Source organism: Pollicipes pollicipes, unplaced genomic scaffold, assembly GCF_011947565.3.
Source record: "Pollicipes pollicipes isolate AB1234 unplaced genomic scaffold, Ppol_2.1 Scaffold_6686;HRSCAF=7923_pilon_pilon_pilon, whole genome shotgun sequence".
In the NCBI taxonomy this organism is placed as follows: domain Eukaryota; kingdom Metazoa; phylum Arthropoda; class Thecostraca; order Pollicipedomorpha; family Pollicipedidae; genus Pollicipes; species Pollicipes pollicipes.
The window spans coordinates 35659687-35676098 of record NW_023596921.1 but is presented as its reverse complement, the minus strand read 5'-3'; the positions used below and the strand labels follow the sequence as shown (position 1 = coordinate 35676098).

The 16412-nt window shown below is 51.8% G+C and overlaps 1 protein-coding gene and 1 pseudogene across 1 annotated transcript; one reads left to right on the top strand and one right to left on the bottom strand.

Moving 5' to 3' along the window:
* Window positions 1-5383: 5383 nt before the first annotated feature.
* On the bottom strand, window positions 5384-7492 carry LOC119107829 (alpha-L-fucosidase-like; annotated as a pseudogene).
* Window positions 7493-13846: 6354 nt separating this feature from the next.
* Window positions 13847-15764, top strand: LOC119108241 (beta-glucuronidase-like). The gene is made up of 2 exons (XM_037231820.1): window positions 13847-15607; window positions 15657-15764. The coding sequence occupies exons 1-2, from the start codon at window positions 13847-13849 to the stop codon at window positions 15762-15764; spliced, it is 1869 nt and encodes a 622-aa protein (XP_037087715.1).
* Window positions 15765-16412: the final 648 nt, after the last annotated feature.

The window sequence follows — 16412 nt, the reverse complement described above, 5'->3', positions numbered from 1 at the left end:
TGCCTGGACAGGCCTGTGCTTTGTAGATGACTTTAAGCTCTAAAAGAGGTAAAGAGTCCGTGCCTCCCTGGATTTCAACCTAAGCATATTTTGTCACGTTTTTTTTGTGCGAACCCCTCGAAACCCAGGCATAAATAGAGAGCACCTCTTGCCCCCTAGGCACTTAGCCTTCGAGATAAAAGATTTTACCACCTACTAATTGTCATTCTTCAAAGCTATGCGCACTTTTGATTTTCTAATCCTATGCTTGATTTTCCAAGGCAGGTACTAATCTATGCAAGGAGTATTAAGAATCTGTTGCCTGACGGAGCGTGCTCCCGTTTCCTACTATCCATGCCCCACGTACTCTAGATTGTTTGACCTGTTCCAACATTCTACCTATCAATCATGGAGAATAGCCATTGCCCATCAGCAAGGTCCGTATGTTATTTAGACTCTTTGTTTCTCTTTCACTACTTTATGAGTTGCTTGGATCCCTATAGGACACGTTACGAATTATACTATGCTTGGTGGAAGTTGGACATGCACATTCGCAGTGCAGAATTATACCAGAGTTGGTGGGCTTGATAAAGGGCTCCATTTCTAACGTTGTGCGGTTGCCCCTCCGTTTTACCGTCACTAGCGTGTCCAAAGGTGGGACTCCTCTCCGTACCCTGTATGCTCCATCGTAAAGGCTAAATTTGGATGCTGATTGTTCATGAGCTCTAGAAATCACTCAAGGGCATGTTGTTCGCCCGTCCATACCCCAACATAATCATCGATGCATCTAGCTTGGAAAGTCGGTTTGGCTGCCGGCCAGGGCCAACTTGGTCTGAACTTTTACCACCAGAGGATCAGCGCATTGACTCCCCATTGCTATGCTCAATTTCTGTCGAAAGTAACCATCTCCGAACGAGAAGACACTATCCTAAAGACACTCCATGGAAATGTTTGTCTACCTTAGCTTTCACGGCAGCGATAACCCTATTGATTGATTTATTGCCATGTAAATTGACAACATCTACACTGAAGAAAATACTGCCCTCCGATAGCTATTCTGCCTGTTAATGTTTGGAAACCCTTTTAAAAAGTTTGTTGTCCCACAGATGCGTGGAGAAAACAACAGCAAAACCTGGGTTGGTTGAGTATTGCCTCCAAAAGACACGAAGTTTTTCAGTATGAGCACCTCACAGAGATACCACGGGTCTAAAGGGTACTGCAGGCTTATGGTACTGATGCAGCCAATAGAACACAGGCGTTGTACTGTATTTAAATGTTAGATCTTTGATGGTTTGCCCGAAAGTTTCCCGCTATCTGTACTCTTCAGCGTTCTTTTGTTTTAGCCTCTACCTGAGGGACTGCATTCGTACTGAGTTTTTTCGTAACTGTCTCCGTCGGTAAGTATAACGTGACCTCTGATCACATAAGTTACCTTATCTAAAATTACAACACCGTTACACTTATCACTCTGCTTAACCATTATCTCATCATTTTTGCTAAGGTCTCTGATGAAGTTCCGCTGATCTGCAGTGACATTTAGTTTGCCTGTACCTTTAACGTGCGCGTACGCTATGCTTTTATTTATGTACGCTGACTTCTACATCATTACTGGAAGGTCCAGGAAAGTTCATTCCGATATCTGGAAATCTCAACGACAGATTCGGGATGCGACCTGGATGCGGCTGACCTTCGTTACCACCTTCTGCGTCTGCCCCACCGACGTCACGGGTCCATTCGCCAGTCTCGATGGTGCTTCTGTTGCATCTGTTGAAGCTGGTGGTAACCTCGTGTTGAAGTTAGTGTTGAAGTTGGCCCGGTGCAGTCGCGATACCAGTGTGTTGCTACCATCACACAATTTTGAGATGTAGTCTTTCCACCGCTGGTCAAATGCAAAACACTCAACTCCTTCCTCTACCTGAAATAAAATGTCCTTAGACGTTGCGTCTGTGCCAAGTTAGGACTTTGGCTAGAAGACTAACTTTTGCGGTATTTAGGTCTACGGACGATACATTATTCACTCTCTTTTTACTAGTCTGACTAGCGACCAGTTCTGCATGGCCATGATTGACTTGGCGCTCGGCTTAAAGTTGTATGAACTTGTTCACCTATCTTCGTCTATTTTCGCAAGTGTGATGTCAGAAACTGGTGCATACGTCGCACATGCATAAGCGTGCCTTTTGTACTCTGTAAAACACGAGATCGATTCAAATAACCGTGAGCGTTGTTGTTCTAAATAGGCTTTTTCGAAAGGTTTCTGCGATTGCCTTGTATAATAAAACCTTAACAAGGCTGACGCCGCGCGGCCCACGCAGTCTGTAGGAATGGGAATGGGGTAAAAGTTGTTGTGTCTGACTTGCAACCGCGCATGCTCAAAACTATGTTATATAACTTTTCGATAATTGATTCTGACCAGGGGTTGAACACTCAGATGCATATGGGTTGGTCAAATAATCGTTTACGCACATTTTGACCTCATTTCTATCGTCAACGTTCACATGGTGTCCTGAATATCTCCACAGAATCCGGAGGAAATTGACCGAACTTCCGAGTTTTATCGGCCTAGAAAGGATCCGTGTAACTGTTGCGGCGGCATTCTGCTCCATGCAGTCGTTTAACGCCCGCTTCCTTTAGTTAAGACTCCAAAATATGAACAGGATTGCTTCTGGTATCTTCGTAGGCTTCTGTTCCAAATGACTAAATCAAACATAAAATTGAACCGAAAAATCCTATGCTCTTGAGATAAAGTCGTCAAATCCATTTGTGTGTGTGTGGGGGGGGGGGGGGGTTCACCATCCGGGGTTCTTTTCCCATCCTTGTAACCCCCTCTCATCTTACCAAGGCCCTGGCTGCGCCCTTGTGCAATATGATGGAGAAGTGGGCAATTAGGTAACCAATCATGACATTTTCACCGGTCTTTAGTCTCGACCGCTCCTGCCCAGGTGACACTGCCGCACATGTTAAACAATGGTGATGCAGGCTTGCCAACAGAATTTGATAAGAGCTGAAGGCGTCCTTTGCACACACTTAGAGCATTGATACCTCAGACAGGGCGGTCGGCCGCTCAACAGTTGCGTCGAGGTGGGCCTGACTCCGTCTCTGCCTGGTGTCTACAGACCCCTTCCGACATGCCGAGCCTGAGTGGCCGGTGTGACTGCTGTCACCAAATATTGCCCGATACGTGCTCTGGCAGGCTGAACAGACGATTGTGCCGGTGTTAGCCCGATTGGCACCAGACCGCACACCTCACCCAGGATACACAGGCTGCTCAGGCGCGGTCATCAGGTGCGGGATGCCAATGTGCTGGCGCTGCACGTGCAATTGATTTGTGCCTTTTTGACCTTTGAGAACTTATGGAGATCAGCTTGAGATAAGACCCAAGCAGTTGTTTTTTATGCTGAAAAATGTGATTTGACTGGTACATTTTGCGTTCGTTTCAACTTAACTGATCAAAAAAAGGTTAACGGCTTTATTGATCGCTTCTCTGAGGCTCATGGGAGGTCCTTGAACTAAAACTACCTTGTTCAACCTTTACATTGAGGAACTTGTCGTCCCGGGATATTTGGTGACCCGGGGTTTACTTCAAATGCCAAAACTATCTTAAAAGATGCTTCATCTTGCAAGTTCAGGAAAAATCACTGATCTGAAATGACCCGGAATTATGACCTCTGGCTTTAAAATGTCGTCTAGATTGCAGAGGATTACAGGTACCCACACATCATTCTCTTAGCAAGGGGTGGGGGGAAGGGTGGGGTGGGGGGGGGGGGTAGCCGACCGGAGCTCAGCGAGAATCAATTACGCGTTAGAGCACTTCGGCCACTGATTTGTTAACACTGACTGAGACATGTGCACGTACAGGGTAAAGCGTAACATGGACGGGTAACAGGGACATGGGTAAAACAAAAAGTGGTAGCACCAAGCCTTAGGCAATAATAAAATATACCCGGTACGCAAAGTTCATCGCTATTTGTAGCATGAATACGCCATGTAAGGCTGTGACCAGTATTTTTAATTAATGCAAATAAAGATACCAACATACTTTACAACAACATGACTTGATAAGATCAAACTGACGTCATATTGTTGAAGTATGGTTGTGATCTTTCTTTGCATTAATTAAAAGCAATTTTAATTTATTTGACCCGAAGGTCGCGCCTGACGATGTAAAGTTTCGCACAAACTAGGACAAAGAGAGTATTCATGTGTGCAAATTATGCACTCATACGTTTTGAGATCTCAGAGGAAGGAACAAACCCGAGGGAGGCAAACCCCATCCGAGGGCTTCGCTTTCGACCGGCTCAGACGTTGGGTAGAGTGTGGTCGATAGTGAGGATAGAGCGACCATGCTTGCCTGCTACTTGCAATTCGCGACTTGCAGCATACGCATGCACAGTTTTGATGGTAGCTCCAGTCATGGGTTCGGACACGGCGTCAAGCCAGTGCTCGTTATGGTTACATTGCTGCATTTTAATATCCAAAAGTTGGGGCTATCAAATATTTGGTCGCAAATGATGTAGGCAATTAACGCCACCTATACCAATGCTATTATGGTATTACAAATCTATGAAAAATACAGTGCAGCCAAACCATTTCACATTCTGAAAGCCCGAAAGGGTCTTGCATTATAGCACTTCGCACAATTGGACTAAAACAACATTCAGAACCCAAAGTTGTATCCCAGCGGACCTATACAAACGGCATTTAGTGAAGCACACGGACATTCTCGAACAGGTGATAGATTACCCGCGAGCCAAGTAACTAAATGCATGATCGACATAATGTGACAAATCTAGTCATATCGGGTAAACCAACTAGCTGGCGCTAATCTGAGCCATCAGGACTTCAGAATCGATTCCAGATTCGGATTGATGAGGGATAAATGGCATAAATCGATGAATCTCACTCATTATCGGACCCGGACTCCATCGCTCCCATTCACCTTGTCATATGAAGTGGGGCCGGGCTCAGACACTTGTACTATGAGGTAAGCTACTTGCGGAGCAATGCATTGTCGCAACAGTGTACGTTTTGGTTTGGTCAATTCCATCATGCCATAAACACAACAGGATACAAAGCACACTTGCTCCCAAGGCAAGCTGTAAGCTGTTATGTACCATTACCCCAATGTTGTACTGCTACCGTACCGTTAGATTGTTTACATTTTGTGGCGCTTTGTTACGTGACCAACAGGACAATGTCGATTTTTGGCTTTCACTATGGTTGGTTATCACAGCCCTTCATTTGAAGTTCCAAAACACGCCGCTCGCCATGTAAGTATATCACCCCTACGCCATAAGTTGCACAGCAAGCGACAAGCTCAAAGACCAGGCGCCCATGGTTATGTGATAATTGGGATTGAGCCAGGATCATAGCCGAGCAAGGGCCGCCAAAGCATCCATGACCTTTCCCTCCACCAAGTGTTTTATATATATACTAAGCAGCTTTGTTGGGGCTCAGAGCAAATTCAACGTTGCTTGATCTCTCATCTAGATAATATCTAAGCGCGTGGTTGGAGATCGCTCTTCGTGTACGCAGAAAGGCTCGTCCATGCCAAGGTTTGCGGCCGTAACCATACCGCATCAGTTTCCGGGTTTGGCGTCGTTGCTGGAGGGCGCCTTCTTCCCAGCCGAGCTGTCTCCGACGGCGACAGTGTTCTGCCAGAAGGCGGCGGTCTGCCTGTAGCAGGAGAACTTCCGGAATGTTATCTCGTTCAGAAACTCGGAGGTTTTACCGGCACCGTCGCCTCCCGCCAGCTGGACGGCGTCTTCCCCTGACCGGTCTACCCCCGCGGGCGTCGTCGTCTCCCGGCGCCACGGCGTTCTCGGCGCGCACCACCCAGGCCCAGCGGGCGCTGACCTTCTCCAGCGGCGGCAGCTGCACCAGCAGCGGCGCGCCCGGCCGCTGGCGCCACTGCAGAGGCCCACCGTCGAATCCCAGCAGTGTGAGGCGGCCGCTGGCCTGCCGCAGGCGCAGACTCCCCAGGCGCAGGCGGCCGGCCGGCGGCCAGTCCAGCACGATGGCGTACACGCGACCCTCGCGCTGCGTGTACCACACGCCGGGCGTGACGCTGTCGTTCTGGTGCACCCACGGACGCGACGCGTAGATGGCTCCTGCCGCTGATGTTGAGCCACTGGCCCATCTGGCGGAGCCGCTCCTCGAAGCTGGGCACGATGCGACCGTCGTGCGTGGGCCCACGTTGAGCAGCAGGTTGCCGCCGCAGCTGACCGTCTCGGCCAACTCGCGGGTCAGCTCCTCTATCGAGCGGATGCTGGCCAGCGAGATGTTGCGTCGGTAGCCCCAGAAGTAGCGGTCGACGGTCATGCAGTTCTCCCACTTGTGCTTCTGCAGCACGCCCGGGTTGTAGTGGTTGTCGCAGGTGATGAAGTCGCCGTGCTTGCAGCCGCAGTCCGTGCCCCAGCGGTCGTTGGTGACGACGCGGTCGCGGATCGGCGAGTCGTTGTAGAGCCAGGCGAGGAACTGCTTGCTGCCCCCAGTAGTCGGAGCTGGGCGCCTGGCTGCTGGCCGTCCGACCAGATCACGTCCGGCTCGTAGCCATACACCAGCTCGTACAGCTCCGGAATCGCTTTGGCCGCCGGGAATGTGTTCTGCGTGAAGTTGCTCGCCTTGTCCGCCAACCAGTGCGGGTTGAAGTACTCGAACAGCGAGTAGTAGACGCCGAAGCGAATGTTGGTGCGGTTCCGCACGGAGCGCGCCAGGTCGCCCACCAGGTCGCGATTCGGCCCCGTGTCGACGGCGTTCCAGTTCCAGGCGTACTTGCTCGGCCACAGCGTGAAGCCCTCGTGGTGCTTGGTGGTGAGCACCACATAGCGCGCGCCGGCGGCGGCGAACAGGTCCGCCCAGCGATCCGGCTCGAAGAACTCGGCCGTGAACTGCGGCGCAAAGTCGGCGTACGTGAAGCCCGGTCGGTAGTTGCGCCGCATGAACTCGACGTGCGCCTTGTTTTTGTCGCCGCGCCACTGCTGCCAGAACCAGGCTTCGCCGAAGCTGGGCACCGAGTATACGCCCCAGTGCAGGAAGATGCCGAACTTGGCCTCGTCGTACCAGGCCGGGATCGGCCGCGTGTCGAGCGATTCCCACGTGGGCTCGTAGCGGGCCCGGCCGCGGCCCAGCAGCGCCCACGTCACGGCCAGCAGCAGCGGCACACGCAGCATGTCGCTGGCAGGGGCGCTTCACACGCCGCTGCTGCGCTGGTCACGCCTGCGTGGCGGGAGAGCACGTCCAGCCGCGGCGGACAGGCAGCGGAGAGCCGCGAAGCACTGCAACCGGCGTGGGCTCCACACTCACACGTCTGCCGGCTGCAGCCTGACTGCGGGCGGCCACCGCACGCGCTACTCAGCCGCTCCTTGTACCCGGTGACTGGCCTTGAACTGCGCTCGGTCCCTCGCAACGCCCGTTCGCTCTCGTGTCGTCGCGGCCCCCCAGCTCCTGCGAGGCCGCCGGCGATACCCTGGTGACGGATGACAACAGACGGGCCCTCGGCGCTGCGACGCGAGCGGTCGATCGGCGTTATGAGCCGGCACGTGGTGACGGTGCACGGTCCACACGCAAACAGACCGGTCAGCGATCCCAGCGATAGAGCCGCCGCCGGCGGCTGGCTGCCGCACTGGCACGGCGCCAAACGTTGGAGCCGGCTAACCACGTGTGCAAATGCTCCAGCTGCCGAGACCCCAGGCGAGAGCACACTGAGAACAAGGCAAAACGCTTATAAATAAGCTTGCATCAGATACGTTAGCTGTCAGAGATGCTGCCAGGGGCCTCACACGCCTAGTGGCTGACCAGCACCGTGTCAGCTACTTTGAGGATTTGATAGATTTGCTTACTATGGCCGTGTCACATTTATATGCTTCATTGAGCACATACAACCTTGCCTCTTAAGGTCTTTCCCTGACGTCATGTTTCAACGGAACGGAGAAGCACCGAGTTGTCTTCCAATCGACGGAAATCGATTTCTGAAGGAACGAGTAAATGAATGGATATCAATCTTGCAATCTCAGATAACTAATGAATGACGCACGTCATTCGTGAGCTTTAAAGCACATGCTCTATGCGGTGCCCTTTGAAAGTTTAAACATTTTCAAATGGAATGTTCCACATTTATTTTGGGGATTTTGAACTAAAAAAACTGTCTTGAAGGTCTGCCCGAAGACGTGATCAAACGATGATATATTAGGGACAATCTTAACTAAACAGAGATATTGTATTATCTAGAGCAGCCTTTTCCACTTAAGAATATCGACAATTGTAGGTGAGCTAACTGGTGTCAAGTATGATGCCTGCTTAAATATCTTTAGATATGGAACATTTCCTTTACAGGCGTGTGCCATCCTAGACGCATATTTCCAGACAAACATGCTCTGTGCGTGTCATTGGAGCTTAACGACGCACTCAGCTGCTAAGGGTACATGCGTCGTCTGTCTCTCACCCTGGCAGGAAAGGCGGACACGAAAAACATGCTCTGGTGAAAGCTCAGTAGCAGTTATATCTAACAGCAACACTGGAGAGCGCCATATTACGAGGTGCTCCCCACCAGAAGTGCCACCAAGAAGATAAAAGGGCAAACCAATTACAGTCATTTTTGAGCCGAACGTAGTCAACGTTTCGCCGCAGACTTTTCTCTTTGAGCAGCCCATTTTTTGGCTGGACGTTCTTAACGGAATATCTTCGCCGTTGCGACTGTATGCTGATAGGTTACGCTGATCTTGTTCGAAACTGGTGTACGAACTGATATGGAATATATATATATATATATATATATATATATATATATATATACACAATTTACTTGGGAACGCCAGCATCCAGCTCTGGTTACACATAAAGTGGGGTAGTCAGAATGTACTCCGATATTTATGGATATGTGGATAAAAATGACTGCCTATAGCTGCCACGCCCGGTGGCGTAATTGATATAGCGATGAGCGAATTTAAGCAGCTTTATAAAGTAACCTTATGAACACTCCTGTCGCCTCTTGTGTTTTTCCCAATTCCTGGAGGGTTGCCTCTGTCATCCCTCTTCACAAACCTAGCCCTCGTGAGAGCGCTGGTAATTTCAGACCTATATCAATTTCACTTGCGCTGTCAAAACATGAGAACAAATTATGCACGAGCAGCTGTCGTCCTACCTCATTGCCCATGGTCTTTTAGCTCCATCACAGTACGCTCGTAGACCTTGTTACCCAACACAGGACGCCCTCGTCAACGCCGTTGAGTGGGCGGTACGTCGGGTTGGCGTTGGAGACATTGTCATCGTCACCTCCATTAATCTCAGCCGTGCCTTTGATGGTGTCGACCACGGTGTCCTGATTAAGCTGCAGTGATATGGCATCGATCCGAAATGGCTTGAGAGCCACCATGCTGGTCGGCAGAAGGTGGTGAGATGCGGTCCTCTCTCTTCTCCGCTGACTCAAAGGATCCCTCAGGGATCCTCGGTCGGCCCCATCCTCATCATCTTCACTAACGGCCTTTCATTTCACCGCCCTCGCGGACGGCTAGTGTCCTATGCCGACGACAATTGACTGCTAGACTCCGCTCATCCGGATCAATTGTCTGTTTTGAAACCCCGTCAGGAGGAAACCACCCAAGTGATTTCATCCCACTTCACATCCAGCCCCCTTAACTGAATCCCACCGAAATAGCCGTTAAATAGCCTGCACTCCACACTCCATGAAGAGAACTTCATCTTTTCACCCCGACATTACGAGACACAAGTTAAGCCCTTCACCGGCCCTGCACGTGCTATGAACTACTACTGAAAGTACCCTTTTCTGTGAGGTGCATTCATCCCATGTTGTCAAAAAGTGCAACTCAACTTTTCTTTTGTATAAAATTAAACTTAACAACAAGGACAAGGACTTAACAGGGTGGTAAACAACTTTTCTATTTGTATAAAATTCGTCACCACTTTACCCTCGCAGTTCGTAAACTTCTCGTCCAGTCCCATGTCTTCCGGAGCCCCATGCCCGCAGCCCCGTAGCCCCCTTCATCTTCTGTGCTGCCTCTCGGCCTGTGGCGGAGCTGCGGCGTGTCATCTAAACGGAGTGCTAGAGGCAGATTAACTTGGGAGCCAGGATCGCCCTCGTCACCGGCACTCGTCGGCGAGGTTCAATGGCGGTGACTGCTCAAGCGCTGGGCCGGCGCGGTATCAGTGACCTTGTCACTCACCGTGACGGTCTGGCTTGTACAGGGCCTTTAAAGGGAATGCCCCATATCAAAATATAGTTAAGAACGCGCCAGATATGATGAAATACGCTCACCCATACGCATTGTTATACTTTTAATTGGAGAGGGATGATCTAGACGATACATTTCTCCTATTAAGTAAATATGCACATCAATATGCAAGTCATTGAATGCGTCTTCCTACCTGGCACAACACTGATTGAGAGCCGATTGACGGCCGTGATATCTGGAAATCGTGCTCACGGACGCCAAATATGAAGGACTCGATGTCGTATTGCACCTGGCCTTGGTCGCCGCATGGCCAACAGCATGCATGGCCTAGATCGCTGCATGGTAGGATTTGAGGAACGTTTTCATGGCGTCATGGATACACGGGCAAACTCGAAAAATCCCCGAAGTAGTATGCACCTGCCTGCGGGCGTTTAACTCAGATACTAAAAGATCTTAGGTCTTAAGAAAGGCAGGTCCGTGAACTGCATCGGATAATCTTCAAGATGGCTATTTCAGTTCAAAATTCCATACAAATGTTGACCACTCGCTTCTAATGATTCGCGGGTCCCGTTGACGACTCAACCCACGTACCGTCGTATGCCAACGTGCCACCTGGGCGGCAGCGACGGGCGCCCTTGATCTGCCAGCTGTTCGCATGTCGATGGTACGCAGTTTTTTTCGCACCGTGCAGCATCATCCTGCGAGCCACCTACCGCCGGCCATCACTGGCTTTCTCACCCGCAAGGGCGTTCACAGACTCTACGATAATGACGGTCCCGTTGTGCCATCTTTGTTTGCTTGTCGTTGTGTAAAATGTTTTGTCCATTTAGATTTAATTGATTATTTTGTTTTGACGAAGTTGTGTGAACGTCGGGATGATTGATAACCTGTGAATGTGGTCGCATGTTTGACAGTGTCTTCTGGACTATATTCGCTGCTGTCATTCACTTCTGCACCCAAATACAAACCGGTAGGGAAACGATGTTCTTCCCTGTTTATGGTCTCACTGCATGGGTTTGACTGGAGTGCTTCGAAAACGCTGTGGGCGGTTTTTGCCATATTTTAATATTGCATTTTTACTACTATTGCGGTTGTACCAAATCAGACAATGAGCAACTCGTTGGAATGATTCGTGAATGAAATGAACATGTTTGAACATGTGCGTCACTAAACCACGTGATATATCGTTGGTGCATAGGTGTCCAGGAGCAAACACAGCCTTTCAGTGAGCTGAACATCCATGTTCACAATGTTTCCGAAAGCTCAAATAGTCTTCAAAAACATTCGCCGTGCAATATGCCATGGGGAAAACCAAAGTCACAGCATGGCGCTTCGCTGTGCCATAAAAGTTACGTTTGAGGTAAGTTTCGGTAACGTAGCCGCTATTGCGTCGCGGGCACGTCGCCAATTTTAAAGGAAATTCTTACTTGCTGAACGAAATTGCCATGTAAACGGCAGCAAATCATGTCTTCAATTGCACGTCCCTGAGACGTAAGCTGGGTTACGCTGGTCGGGTGAATGTGTTTAACTAAGGGACCATAAGGCATTTGTATTCGTATTTGTAGTTGTGCGTTTGCTCGAAAACCATCCACAAAGTGTCTTTTCGGGTCTTCTGCTCGTTAAACATTCGCTAGCTTCGGCTTGTTACATCACTCACTCACTCGTTAAAAGAGTGAAAAATTCATGGGCATGAGCACGTTATGAGCCTCATCGTGTTAGTGCACCTGGCTATGATGATGGTATTATCAATCCTGATGTTCAGAGTGGGGCGTGAGCCACGGGCTGCTCTTAGGCATCTACATAGCACAACATATCTCACATAATTTCTTGAATAATGGTTAATAGATGATAAGAAGTCCAGAAAACCGTACCAATAAGGAAACAGATGCACAATATGATATATATATATATAATATATATATATATATATATATATATATATATATATATATATATATATATATATATATATATATATATATGTGTGTGTGTGTGTGTGTGTGTGTGTGTACATAAACTTAAGAAGCACATTATTCCTCACACAAATTGTATTGAAAATCACAGCGGACTGATGATCTTTTTCGATGGTTTGGCAACAAGAAAATTGGAATATAAGGAATCAAATTCATCAACTAAAAAAATGAAAATAAAATTGAGATAACTTAAAATGATAGTTTTACCAATACAAACGCCACAAAGGAGACTGTGCGCCGCTGTCATCTAGAGCTGATATTGGCCACACAACGACAATTTCCAGACGTCTGACCATGCACCAACAAAACGGCGGCCCGCGCACACACACGGAGATCCAACACAAAACCCACCTGACACGCCAAGTGCTCAACAACAGCGCCGTCATCCCACGCTCCACGCAAAGGCAAAGACTCGTCGCTCTAGAAGCGATACACACCCGCGAATGGGACGCTCTCATAAATAGGCAAATGCGCGTGAAGCCTTCCATCTGTACAGAGGGCCACCATTAGGGCTAGGAGCACAGGAACATTGAGTGTTTCGCGTGTCGCGGATCAGCGTTGTTACCTGTCAATGATGAGCATATGTAATGTGTAAACGCTTATGTCTGCGTTGTGATATGTATGTGATATGTGTGTGGCATTACCGGTATTACAAAAAACCTGATGTAGTTGGACATGAGGTCCTTCTTGCAGGTCCTTGTCGCGGGAGAATTTGAATTTTACAAATAGGCAATTATATCGACTTTGTCCAAAACTGTCACTCAAGAACATGTCTAGTGAAAGATGAAACGTTGAAAACATAACTGATACCGAGTCATACAGTATAGCAAACTATGTTTTCTTTGTATCACCAGCTTTGGTGCCAATTTAAGCGAACATTGTAAAGAGGTAAGAGTTGTCATCAAATTTATTGAGAAAACACAAAAAGATGACTCTGCTGTGAGTTTGAACAGATATGCATATATATATATATATATATATATATATATATATATATATACATATATACATATATACATATTACCTGACCTAACGTGAAGTGTGAAAATCCCAAAGGTAATGGCATGCATACGCACGTGAGGTATGCCATTGTGTAAGGTATGCCATTGTGCTTTCCCGTCACCATAATCACGTCACAAGAAGCTCCTGTTGGAGCACGAATCTGTTTTTGACCTTGACCGATTAGTACCGGGCCGTCACATCGGAGCCACGCAGACCAGCAGCCGCCCCACGTGCTGTACCGGCTCCATTACACATTGGACCGCGGCCTGCCGCGCAGTCGCCGGCCAGAACAACAGCGCTGGCCACGATCCGTGTGCGGTGCCTCCTCCCTCGGCGGCGTCAGCTGACAGTGCTTATCGTCTCTCGTATCTGCGGAGCGCTGGGTTCAGAAGGCGGCAGTGAGCGGGGCTAGCCGCCACAGCGGGCGACAGGGCCGGCCGACGCCTGCCCTCCCCGCGCCGTGGCGGATTGATCGCGGCTTGAAGTGGGGTGGCCGGCAGGTACGGCGGACCGGCGCCCCGCGAGCCGGCCAGTGACGCCGCGGGCGGTCAGGGCGTGGCAGCCGGGTCCGTGACGAGCGCCGTCCGACAGCGCCCGGGTCGCGCCCCTGTCGAGCGCGTCTGTCGGTGCCGCCGGGCTGCGGTTCCCCGCCGGTCGGTGGCTGTCCGGGCTGGTCTGAGTGGCGGCGACCACTCCTCCGCAGCCATGGCTCCGCGCTTCACCCTGCTGCTGCTGCTGCTGAGCGTGTGCCGGCCGGCGGTGGGTCTGCTCTACCCGCGCGCCTCCGAGTCTCGTGACCTGGTCTCGCTGGACGGCATGTGGAAGTTCCGCGTCTCGCCGCCAAGCGACCCAGATGTCGGCTTTCGCGACCGCTGGTACAGCCGTCGCCTGGAGGCGTCCGGCGACGTCATCGACATGCCGGTGCCCTGCAGCTTCAACGACATCACCACGGAGCGCGCGGTGCGTGACTACGTGGGCTGGGCGTGGTACGACCGCGGCTTGTACGTGCCCAGCGCCTGGAAGGACCGCCGCGTGGTGCTCCGCTTCGGCAGCGTTAATTACATCGCCGTAGTCTGGGTGAACGGGGAGGTGGCCGGCTCGCACGAGGGCGGACACCTGCCGTTCGAGCTCGAGGTGGGCACGCTGCTCGACCTGTCCGGCGGCTTCAACTGGGTCACCGTCGCGGTGAACAACACGCTGGACCTGGAGACCATACCGCAAGGCCATATCACGTTCAAGACGGACGAGGAGCGCTACCCACCCGGCTACTTCGAGCAGACGTACAACTTCGAGTACTTCCACTACGCCGGCATCCACCGCTCGGTGCAGCTGTACACGACGCCGCGCACCGTGTTCATCAACGACATCTTCATCACGACTAACTTTAGCGCCGGTACTGGGCCTCAGCCGACCGCCTTCGTCAGCTACGAGGTGGACGTGGTGCGCACCGACGACAAGCTGTACGAGCCGGGCCTGGTCCGCGTGCTGGACGGACTCGGCGGCGTGGTCGCCACGACCGTGCTCGTGCTGTTGCCGGAGCACGGGCGCGTGCGCGGCATGGTGACGATCCCGAACGCCACGCTCTGGTGGCCGGTGGGCATGGGGGAGCCGGCCGGCCACCTCTACTCGCTGGAGGTGGTACAGATGACGCGCCAGCGCGGCATCCGCGGCGCCGACGAGCTCGATGTATACAGGGAGCCGTTCGGCGTGCGCACCGTCGCCTGGGATGCCGACCGGCTCTACGTCAACGAGCAGCCCTTCTATTTCCGCGGCTTCGGCAAGCACGAGGACGCAAACATCGTGGGCCGCGGCCTGAGCCTGCCGCTGATCGCGCGCGACATCAACCTACTCCTCTGGAGCGGCGCCAACTCGTTCCGCACCTCGCACTACCCGTACGCCGAGGAGCTGCTCGACCGCACCGACGCCGCCGGCATCGTCGTCATCGACGAGAGCCCGGCCATCGGCCTGGAGGGCTTCGGCCCGACGCTGCTGGCCAAACACCAGCGCGTGATGACCGAGCTGGTGGGCCGCGACAAGAACCGGCCGTCCGTGGTCGTCTGGTCGCTTGGCAACGAGCCCCAGTCGGACCAGAAAGCGGCCGGCCCGTACTTCCAGACGGTGTACAACCACACGCGCGCCCTGGACCCGACACGCGCCATCACCACCGTGGTGTCTGTGGCTCACGACGCCGACCTCGCCTCGGCCTCCATGGACGTGATATGCATCAACCGCTACTTCGCCTGGTACCAGGACAGCGGCCGCACCGAGCTGATCGAGCGGCAGATCGTGGCCGAGGCGCTCGCGTGGCGGCGCACCTTCGGCAAGCCGCTCATCGTCAGCGAGTACGGCGCCGGCAGCGTCGCCGGCCTGCGCGACCTGCCGGCCTTCATCTGGACCGAGGACTACCAGGCCGAGTTCCTGCGCCAGTACTTCCGCGGCTTCGACCGGTTGCGTGCCTCGCCCTTGGTTCGCCGGCGAGATGGTCTGGAACTTCGCCGACTTCGCCGTGCCACAGGAGTACATCAGGCCGCAGTTCTGCAGCAAGGGCGTGTTCACGCGCGACCGAAAGCCCAAGCTGGCCGCCTACGTGCTGCGCGAGCGGTACATGGCCATGGTGCCCTGATCGCCAAAGGGAGCTGTCAATAATGCCCTGGTCGTCATAGGCAACTACCGATGGTGCCCTAAGTGCCATAGGGAACTGTTGGTGGTACCCTGATCACCAGAGGCAATTGTCGATGGTACCCTGATCACCAGAGACAACTGTCGATGGTGCCGTGATCACCAGAGGCAACTGTCGATGGTGCCGTGATCGCGAGTCTTCATACCGGGTTTGTTCGCACGGAACCGAAGGGCATCTGTTGCCATGCCAGGGTCATTGTAATCTGTGTTATGGGTGCTGGAGTGTCTTGTGACGCTCGTGTGTCTTTTGGGATGTGTGCGCCTTGAATAAAACAGAGGGGGGATGAAAAACGCCAACTCCGTCTCGTAAAATCCACTTTAGCAGAATCACGATTCCGAAGCGTACTTACTGTAAACGGAGCACCAGCCTGGTCTCCAAGACTGAGAGCGGCTTGGCCAGGCGGTCGGTGGACGTTGCTGGGATCACAAGCTTTGTCCACACAAAGATGATTGCCCGTATGTTGTGCGGAACAGGATCCGGACTCCAACGTGGCAGGATAGTCATGACACGAGGCGTCTATCACTGATGAACACATAGCTTGAGGTTAGCTGGCTACCATCTGAATGACATCACAACTGCGATTTTAGGTAT